Source organism: Cyprinodon variegatus, unplaced genomic scaffold (genome assembly GCF_000732505.1).
Source record: "Cyprinodon variegatus isolate N-32 unplaced genomic scaffold, C_variegatus-1.0 Scaffold223, whole genome shotgun sequence".
In the NCBI taxonomy this organism is placed as follows: domain Eukaryota; kingdom Metazoa; phylum Chordata; class Actinopteri; order Cyprinodontiformes; family Cyprinodontidae; genus Cyprinodon; species Cyprinodon variegatus.
The window spans coordinates 241,425-252,143 of NW_015150676.1; the positions used below are offsets into that span (position 1 = coordinate 241,425).

Consider the following 10,719-nt stretch of genomic DNA (forward strand, 5'->3'; position numbering starts at 1 on the left):
TCGTATAGTGTGAGCTGTAGCTGCGTGCTACGATTGAAAATATCATACAGTGTGTGCTCGGCTTTAGGGAGCTGTGGTTGTAATGAAAGAGAATACACACAGGCAGGTCATCCCAGAGCTGGCTCTTCTTCATCTCCAGGGAAGGCTCTGTTAGGTCAAATTTGGGAATGGGGAATCCTGGGATGGCGTTATGGAGGTGAAAGCCAAACGTGACCAACCAGATGTTGACATCTGCAGTAAAATAGAAAAAAAACAAATAATTGAAGGACAGGCAGAGTTAAAGCATCCCAAAATGAAAGCTTTAGCTCAGGCTTCTGTAATGATTTCATTTAACGGTAAACCGAAGCAGATGGAGTGTCTCCCGCTGCGTTCTTTAGTATCAAACATCCAGTTTATTTCCAATCCAGTGTTTCTCTGATCCATGCAGCTGAATCCTGAATTGCCTGAACTCATTACCTGTGACATACTCTTTGACCTGATGGATCTTGCTGACAGGGTTGTTGCCACGGAACATATACAAGTTAAAGGGCTGCGGATCTTTCCCCACACGCGTCCACGTGCTGATGTCAGGAGTGGTCCATCTGCAGAAGGAGGAGAGGAGGAAAAGCCAGACACTGTGATCAGGTGTGACGCTAACAAAGCACACAGCAGGCGCTTCCATGCAATCACGCGCCATGCTCGGACTAGAAATGAGCAAATAAGAGACGGACGGTTTACCTCCCAGCAGGGATGTCGTAATCTCTGTCTCCAAAATGCAGCAGTCGTGTCAGAGGATCATACAGGCCGCCGTGGAAACCAATCACCAGGACAAAGTCAGGGTTGGAGTCAAAGTAAACCTCGCCGTATGCCGTGTACTGAACCTAGACACACACATATAATCAGCTGAACAGATTGCACGCTTGGCTGCTCTCTTTCTGTTTGGGAGGAAACACTGGTACCTGTTTAAGGAGCAGTCCATTGTTACTGAAGACAGCCAGCGGAGTCCCGGTGTTATCGCACGCGATATAAAACTCATCCCCGCTGCTGATTTCCATGGCAAACACATGACCCTGCAAACACACATTCATTAAGGCTGTGAGGGGATTTATCAGCAGCATTTCTATCCCCACAGCAGAGCTGCTCCTCACAACGTACAAGAGGAGCTTAACACAACCATCATCATTAGTTTGTTCTGCTGAAACCTCCCAAATGTACCTATTCCTCACTGGAGCTGCGCTCTTCAAAGATCATTCACCTGTAAAAAAATGAGTGGGAAAGCAGAGTGTTTGGGAAGCAGAAAACCTGCGATTAGATTACAAACATGATGGATGGAGGCAGCTGGAAATGAGGAGAAACAGAAATAATGTTGTTTATTTTTTCCTCATTCTGACCAGCATGTCGTTCACAAGCTTTTCCTCTAGGAGCCGCTAGTGAACCACCACAGAGTCTAAAACGATGTGGTTCAGTTTGTGTTCACCACTTGTCCCTTATTCTTATTTTTAATTCATAATGCTTACATTTAAACATTAGTTTCCAACTTTGCTAGAAATAAGTCTTAAATTAATTAATTTGAGTAGGTAAATGAGATAATATGCACTTGAAATAAGACAATTCAATTGTGTTTTCTTATTTTAAATGTAAATTGTCTTGTTTCATTGGCAACATGTTTCTATTTACCTCCTCGATTCAGGAACAAATGCACTTATTTTAAGAAAAAAAGGATTTATCTAGATTTAGATTCTTTCCAGTACATCTACTATCCCAGGTTTGTTTTTGTCTGCATTATGTTGCAGTTTCAATCTATTTATATGTTTAGGTTAAAGCTGCTACTTCTGGATTATTGGTTGAACTTGTTTATTTTGTTTCAAAATAAACAAGTTCAACCAGTAATAAATACATATTATTGGTTATACAATTTGTACAATTGCAAATTGTACTATTTATTAGCAAATAAATAAAAATGTATTTATTTGCAAATAAATTGTACAATTTTCTATTTATTTGCAAATTGTACAAATAAATAACAGATATTCTAAGATTTTTTAGATATTATAAGATTTTTTTCTTCTTTCTGCTGCCTTTCATTTCGTTTTAAAATTTTGAAATACATATGTAGTATGTCTGTGTGTGTATATATGTATGTAATGTATACAGATGGATATGTAGGTATGTATGGATGGAGGTGTATTTTTATTTTTTAGTATATCAAAAATTTGATAGGCTGTTTTTTTTTGGTATTCAATGAAATGAATGAATAAAGAAATAAAAAAATAAATAAAAAAATAAATAAAATAAAGAAACAATGTAAGGATATTCATGCATGATTACAATAGGGTTTTCTTTGGAAAAATGCTTTGTTTGTTTTTCCTTTAAGGAACTTTTGAGTTATCTTGTATCACATTGTTTATTTTGCAGTCTCTTTCATTGTGTAGATGAGTTTGTAAATTAGATTAATAATTGATTCCTGTTTCTCTTTTAGACTTTGTTTATTTTTACTACCTGTTTAATTGGGGCTCAGTCCACTCAGGTGCAGGTGTGCTGCCAATTGGAGACACAAACGGTGAGTTCTGAGAAGCTCAATGAAATGTTTGTTGAGTGAAAAGGGATAAATAAAAAAACATCGGAGGAATCTGGAACCGGTGGCTGATGCTGTTTTTTTGATCCTTGACCAAACTACCTCACACACATCCGATCACGCTCTAATCAGATTTCTAACTTCACATGGTATCCTTGTATCATATAAAAATCTAAAAACCAGGAAAAGTCAGCATCTCATACGGAAGTTCATTTGGAGCAGCTAGATAGATGCAGGATTACCTGTTTTGCATGCAGCTGGTAAATCCTGCATCCCACAAGCCAGATTATGACCCTGGAGATCAGCACGACCACCCCCTCCCTCCACCTCTGACCTCTCCTTCCATCCACAGTTGCCTCCTCCATTTACACCCTACCAAACCCCAGGAGAACCAGCCTGACCACCAGGATCCAGGTTTGCTCCTCTGCATTGTAAGGAGTCAGTGGATGCTAATACTTCCCACATTCAAACCCTCTGAGAGGAGGCTGAGGGTTAGACCAGGACCTGCTGGAGGAGCTGCATTTGCCTTCTGACCTGCCATCCTGCAGGATAAGCTGGAGACTTATATCTCACTTGATGCTTGGATGGAGCAAAACTGAGGACAGGCATCAGAGGGGGACCATAGAGGGGACCAAAACACCTCGCCTGCTTCAGCCAGGCCAACAATTCCATCTAACGACCCCAATTCAGAAACATAGACAGGTATCTGGTATTACAGGCTCACAAAGAACTCAACTGACCCCCATTCCTAAAGGGTGGACCCGTTTGTCCGTTTCAATTTGCATGTTTTCTAAACAAAAACAAGGCTTTGTTTTTGGTCCAATCTATAAAACCTCAAAGTCATTGCTGTTTCTGACATTTTGAATGTTCCAGGATGGGAAGTGAAACGTCTTCAGACTTGGAAACAAAGTCCAGTGGATTGTTTTTTAACTTTTTTTGGGAACGACCACAGCAGTTTCAGATGTACAGCAGAAGCAGTTAAAACAACACCATGGCAGTTAATGCCTCCTGTCACCACATGCTCAAAGGAACAGGAGTGAACTCTGAAAAATACAGCAATCAGCTTAGGTAGAAGATGTTAAACCAATATGTCTGATAATCTGAATGAATTGTTTCCGTAAAAAGCCTTGAGATGACGGATTGTGAATTGGCGCAATAGAAATAAACGGATTTAAAATTATTTCAACTGATTATAGTATCATTGCTTGCTCCTCACTTTGCCTCCAAACTTCCTTTATTCTGAAACAGGCGCAATTTTGGGATGTGCGCGCTTCTCCCCAGCTTCCAGCCTGACTCCAGCAAAGAGAGCAGAGAATAGCAGCCTAAAGTTATACTTCTTACAAAAATCAGACAACTTTAGGAGTAATAAACTTCTAAATAAACATGGGGATTGTGGGCCTAGTAGTTAGGGCATAGAGCTTGGAATCCAGAGGTTCTGAGTTTCGAGCCCCACTCCCACAGATTTCCACTCTTGGTCTCTGAGCTATCCCTGATTGCTCCCCGGGGGCCGCACAATGGCAGCCCCATGCTCCCTAAGGTGATGGGCTAAATGCAGAGGTAAATTTCTACAATGTGAGATCCATTCAACTCAGTGTATTTCTATAGCGCCAATTCACAACACATGTCATCTCAAGGCACTTTCCAGTTCACCAGATCATCCAGTCAGATTGATTCAAAGTTTTCTATCTAAGGAAAACCAGCTGATTGCATCGACTCATTGACTCTTCAGCAATCCCTCACACTAAGCATGCTTGTAGCGACAGTGGAGAGGAAAAACTCCCTTTTAACAGGAAGAAACCTCCAGCAGAACCAGGCTCAGTGTGAGAAGCCATCTGCTGAGGCCGACTGGGGTTCATCAATAAAGTTAAATTATTATAATTAGTATAATACCCTTCCCATTTATGGCTGTAGTTAACAGTAAGGAGGGAGTAGCTCCTCAATGGAACAAGAGATCTGCAAATAGGTTTCATTCATGAGAGAAAAACATTCAAAACTTCAGCGCAAATCATCAAAAGCAAAAAAAAGTGTGACGATATTGAACTCGTCTTGTGTTTCACCAAACACAACACAGCGAGTGTCAGCTACCTGCAGATCGTAGTAGAAAGATGTGATCTCAGAGCTGGAGTGGTTGTAGACATGGGTGATTCTTGTTGGGTAGTTTAAGTCTGCGTAGAAAAACTGCAGATGCTGGCCCAGACTGTTCCGAGATGCCACACGCCGACCCAAACCATCATACCGGTACTGAATAGTCCAGCTGGCTGCTTTACTGTACACACGAATTAAAAGACCTGCAAATACACAGAAGCATAAATGTTGAAAACTAATGCTAAGTTGTAAGAGAAAATCATCCCCCGACATTGCTAACAATGTGCTGTACTGTACTCTGGTCCGTCATATTCGGTATAAATGGATAAGAATATTGCTGATCTTGTCCTTTCAGGTATTACCCAGATCTCATGACCATAGGTGAGGGTGGGAACGTAGATCGATTGGTAAATCGAGAGCTTTGCCCAACGACTCAGCTCCCTCTTTACGACGACAGTCCGATACAGCAACCGCGTCGCTGCCGATGCCGTACCGATCTGTCTGTCAATCTCACGCTCCATCCGTCCCTCATACGTGAACAAGACACTTGAACTCCTCCATTTGATACAAGGACTCTCCACATCAGCTCAGTTACTGAGGAGCTCAGTTACTGAGGAGGAGCTCAGAGTAGGGTCGTTGCTCCTACACGTCGGAAAGAGCCAGCTGATGTGGCTCGGGCATCTGCTTTTGGATGCCCCCTGGTCGCCTCCCTTAGGAGGTGTTCCAGGCATGATCCATTGGGGGAAGGTCTTGTGGGAGGCCCAGGACACACTGGAGGGACTATGCCTCTGAGCTGGCCTACAGTAGTGTCTGTGCTGGAGGAGGTGCGTGTTGATTGGGAAGTCTGGGCATCTCTGCTTAGACTGCTGTCTGCGATACCCGGCCCCGGATAAAGCGGAAGAAAATGAATAGATGGATGGATAATAATTCTCACCTTTGGAGTTATACTCAAATATTTCAGTTCCTCTCTGTCTCAGGAATCCATCTTCATCCATTCTGTACTGAACGTCTCCCAGACGAGTGATCCTGTCCCTCAGATCGTAGCGTAGCGGAGTCAGTCGCCCGCTGTTCCCTGGGTTCAGTAAGTGCAGGTTTCCGTTCAGGTCATAGTTATACCTGCAGAACCAGCAACAAAAGCGTTAAGAAGTCACATCAAGCCAGCAGATTATTCCCGTCATGAAATAAAGCTCACCTCCACATTAACTTCTCATTGAGGGAAACCGTCTGCAGCTGCCCATCCACATCATACTCGTAACCATATTTGGTTGTGTTGGCAAATGGTCCAATCTTGATCTCCCGCTTGGTGACCCGGCCCATGTTGTCATACTGAATGGTGATCCAGTACATGAGGGACCTGAAGATCTCATACTGGATCTCCTTGATGCGGCCATGTTGGTCAAAATGCTTGGTGTAGGTCATGACTGCTGTGGAGATGATCTGAAACAGGAATGAGACCTTCAGTGACCAGAAGCCTTCAGACTCAAACTTTACCCAATATTTAAAGGAGCGTCACGCTACATCGTTTACAGATTTATTACAAGTTGTATTTTTAGTTAAATAGCTCAATTGGTATCATCTGAAAACCCATCAGCTGAAACCTTACACTGACAGAAAATCCAGATTCAGTCTGAGCTCTAGGTTTTGAGTAGGTTCAGATTAAAGCTGCTTCTCAGCCGAGAAAGGGAAGTGGAAATGCTCCACTTGTTCCTTTTTTTCCATTAATTAAACATCTTTCCTTGAAGACTCTTTTAAAAAAGGACATCAATCATTAAGAAATCGATGTTGCTGTGCCGTTCAAATCATCATCGGTACTCTGCATGAGTGAAAGACTGACATAGCAATGTTTTTATGATGCTGTCTTATTCTCTGCAGCTGAAACTCCTAAAAACCTTCCAGATATTGTGAAGTAAAAGGTTCAGGGGCGTGTTTATAGGACTTTGATCAGTCCAGAAGTCCACGAAAACGTCTCCCCATTGAAAGTCTATTTTTGGTTCATAACAAATGCTTTCTAAGTCTAAAGCTGCGTTCACGCAGGGCGTGTTTTTCTGCGTCAAAGTGTCTGATTTACATGCAAAGTTTATGGGGACGGTGTCAAATGGTCCAGCGGCGCGTTCTGGCGTTAGAGCATCCGACCCTGGAGTTCAGTGAATTGAACTTTTCCTTTAGGGTTTTAGGTCGCTTGGTGCTTGCCTCGGTGCTCTGGAGGGGCGGGTCTAACCAGTTAGCAACTTAGTGCTAGTAGGTTCCCAATGGGAAATTCCATTGGGACCAAGTAGCACTAAATTGGTGACTTAGAAACGACGCTGTCAAGGAACGCTATGGACAGAGGAAACATGCAAGAGGAGGAGAGTTTAGTGTCAGAGGTCGTGGATGAGTCTACTTCATCATATATTTTTTACTTAAAAGGAGGAAAGCGGGGACAAAGATGTTGTGGAAGAGGACGCCATATAACATACAATAATGTTATTGTATTTATTTAGATGATATTATATAAACATCTTATTGTTCTTCATCCAGCTTTCTGCAGTCGTGACTCATTCCTAATGGGAAGTAGAGGGAAGTTCTGACTGCAGGCATGGTTTGCTGCTCCAGCAGGCTGCTGTCAGACGAACCAGCTGTCTGTGCTTTGGGAGTGGGAGGGGCTTAAAGCATGCTGCGTGCAATGAAGACAGAGACTCCAGAGCTTCGGTGCTTCCATGTGTTGGTTACTAAAGTCTCCAACAGTATGGAACAAAGTTGCTTTTTTAGATTATTTTCATTGTTTGAAAGTAGGCAGAGATGAAGTTGGACAACAAAAGTTGGAATCAGACCCGTGACGGACCAGGGCCTCTCTACGTGGATCACACATATAAACCATGCACCACCCCCACACTCTAGATCTGTTTAATAAAAAAGGTTCAAATAGTCTCTGAATATAATGATCAGTTTTCATGTGGTTCGCTATTACAGCTGTATTTCACCCGCTTTGTGAAAAGAGTAATTCAGCTTAAAAAGCTGATTGGCATTCTGAGTATTTTCTTTCTCTCTTCTGTTGTAAAATCTCTGACTGAAGAGATCACAGGGGAACAAAGTGATTTCATGGTAACTATAAAAATCGACTATATCATTAAAAACTCCACGTCGTAAAATCTACTCTACTGTCGTCTGTCATATCTGGTTTGACTGGATAATAAAGGAGCTCTAAAAGTGGGAGAGCAGCTGCTCCTCCTGCTCCGTTCCTCTGATGCCTGAGCCTGTGGCCATGGAAGCGCTTTTCGATGATTCAACGGGTTCAGCCTAGAATAAAACGCTCCACATGTTTGGATCCCTCACTTCAACCTGCAGTTACCCCTGCAGAACATCACTGATCTATAGGTCAGGTCTGTCTAAATAAGAAGCAGCCCTCCTCCCTCACCTGATTGATGTCGTAGTAAATCACTCCAAACTTCCCAAACTGCTCCACCTTCCCAGAGATGTCGTCGAACTGGTAGAGATCTATAGGGAGCGGCGTCTCATTGATCACGGCCTGCATGCTGGTGACCCTGAAGCTGTTGTCGTAGGTGTAATCGAAGCGCGCGTTCACCATCCCGTCCTCGCTGAAGCGGAATATCTGCCGATCGACCAGCGGGCCGATTTGGCGGTAGCGGATGGAGCAGATGAAGCCTTCGCTTTGCAGGTTGACGGTTTTCAACACGCCGGCGGTCTCGTCGTAGGTGAAGCTGACCCGTGCAGAGTCATAGAGGATCTCTGCCAACTTATTCTGAGGAGACAAATACAGCCATGATGTTCAGCCACAGTCAGAGAACTAATGCTGCATGAAGTCTGTGCTCATTCTCTCTGGTCATTATGCAGACAGATATATAGGAGACATTACCATGACATTACCATAGCATTGGTTAGGTGACAGAAATGAATGGTTTCTACATAATAAACATTAAAACGAACACTGTAAAATATTTAAATGTCTTATAATTAACACTAGAACTCCCAGGGCTGTCATTCTGACGGTTCTGGGATTTTAAAGGGAAAGAAAGGGTGATCATGTTGGCCGTTTCTCAATATGTGTACTGGTGCGTTCTCATGTCCGTGTGTAGTAGTGAAATGTCTGCTTCGGCCCTAGTACTGGTCCAGGTCACAAGAACAAGAAGAGAGAGAACAGACAAACTCCCTGGATGTTGTTCTCGCCTCTCCCTCTTTACCCAGCATGCATCAGAGCAGACTTTTCCATTCTCCAGACTGACAGCTGTCCCAGCATGCACTGCGGCAGCAGCAGCTTCCAATAGAGCGCTCACAGAGCTCAGAGTATTAAGTTAAAAGTTCTCTTTTCTGTTGTTGTTCGATAACAGTACGTTTTAAGATCATTTGAGGCGAGAATATTATACGTTTAAGAGTCACTATATGGCCCATCTACTGATTTAATGTGTAATTTACAAAAAAGATTTCCGAAGTTGAGAGGACCGCGGCAACCAGCGGACCTCCAAGGGTAACGGCAGCCAGGGCTAAAGTTAGCCTGTCCGTAGTAGCCAGGGCTAACGTTAGCCTGTCTGTAGTAGCCAGGGCTAACGTTAGTCCATCTGTAGCGGCCAGGGCTAACGTTAGCCTGTCTGTAGTAGCCAGGGCTAACGTTAGTCCATCTGTAGCGGCCAGGGCTAACGTTAGCCTGTCTGTAGTAGCCAGGGCTAACGTTAGTCCATCTGTAGCGGCCAGGGCTAACGTTAGTCCATCTGTAGCGGCCAGGGCTAACGTTAGCCCGTCTTCAGCAGCCAGCGCTAACGTTAGCCCGTCTGTAGCGGCCAGGGCTAACGTTAGCCCGTCTGTAGCGGCCAGGGCTAACGTTAGCCCGTCTTCAGCAGCCAGGGCTAATGTTACCCAGTTGATTTGTGTTTATCTGACTATGTTAACATTATTCCCCCAATAAATGAAAAAAGTCAGAATTTATTATTATCTAGAGACTATTAATAGCAGGAGGTGAAATGCAGCTCCAGACGAGCCCAGTGAGTGGTGATGTCATCAGTACGCTTCAGTTCCAATTGGCCCATATCCATGCTGCGTGCTCCCGTTCTCCCAGAGTTTACTTGGCGAGAACACAATTCCGTACTAGCGCTCTTGTGAATTGAGTAGTTAGTGACTTTTCCCCTTTCTATATTTCCTTCACTTTCACATTGTTTTTTTAATTAAAACAAAAACATAAATTTGATTAATTTTACCTCGATCTCCCACAGCCAGCATTTTGACAGCTCTATTAGTTAAGTTGCATGTTTTTCCTGCGGATGATTGATGGTCGGTGCCGTTGCTTAACAAACAATATTCTACCTAGAACTCTTTGGCTAATATGGAAAAATGGCTTTCAGAAGAAATCTAACAGAGAAACAGGCTTTACAAATTCTTCAAAATATTGATTCGTGGTTCGGGCGGAGGGGGAGAGACCAATGAGGAGGAAGCAGCTAAGATTCTGACAGCGAGTCCGATGATGATCGCCCACCCCCGGCTAATCGCAGTGACCCATCAGACGATAGTGAAACTTCTCCAAGTTTTGGATAACACTAGACACAGCTCATCCGGCACGCTCAGCAGACCAAAGCCAAACCAGAGCCCGTAGTCTACTATAATCACACACAGGTTGGTGTGGATGTTCTCAGATCAAATTATTAGATAGTATTCTGTTTTTTTTCCATTCGGAAAAATGTCACCCGTCAAATTGACAGCCAGTGGGCTTTCCGATAATAGCAGAATTGTGGGAGTCCTAGTGTTATGGAACCACTTACCTGTCTGCGATACTTGTAAAGAATCCGTCGGCCGGTTCCCAGATGAGCGACTCTAAGGAGCTGGAGGCACAGAAAGACGTGGACAGAGATCTGATCAGACATGTCTTCTACTTGAAAGATCTGCTGGCTTTAATGTGTTTGGGATTTCCTGAGATAGACCAACACTAAGTGGTGCAGAGCTAAGAGGCGGACGAGAAATGTCTGGACACATTTGGAACAAGAAGATATTAAAAAAAGTCCTTTCTGTGTATTTTTACAGGTTTACTAGTGGTTCCTAGAATTTCTAAAAGTAGAATGGGAGGCAGATCATTTAGTTATCAGTCTCCTCTCCTGTGG

General features: G+C 43.4%; 1 protein-coding gene across 10 annotated transcripts in view; it reads right to left on the reverse strand.

Moving 5' to 3' along the window:
• The window catches only part of LOC107088586 (teneurin-3), a 471,923-nt gene that overhangs the window by 6,208 nt on the left and 454,996 nt on the right, over positions 1–10,719 (reverse strand). For all 10 annotated transcript variants that reach the window (XM_015380867.1, XM_015380866.1, XM_015380861.1 and 7 more), the window contains 9 exons: positions 10,384–10,443; positions 8,034–8,378; positions 5,832–6,076; positions 5,574–5,755; positions 4,640–4,842; positions 939–1,049; positions 718–860; positions 457–581; positions 101–231 (listed from right to left, as the gene is read on the reverse strand). In XM_015380867.1, coding sequence (XP_015236353.1) covers positions 101–231; positions 457–581; positions 718–860; positions 939–1,049; positions 4,640–4,842; positions 5,574–5,755; positions 5,832–6,076; positions 8,034–8,378; positions 10,384–10,443 — 1,545 coding nt within the window. The remainder of the gene's footprint in view (positions 1–100; positions 232–456; positions 582–717; positions 861–938; positions 1,050–4,639; positions 4,843–5,573; positions 5,756–5,831; positions 6,077–8,033; positions 8,379–10,383; positions 10,444–10,719) is intronic.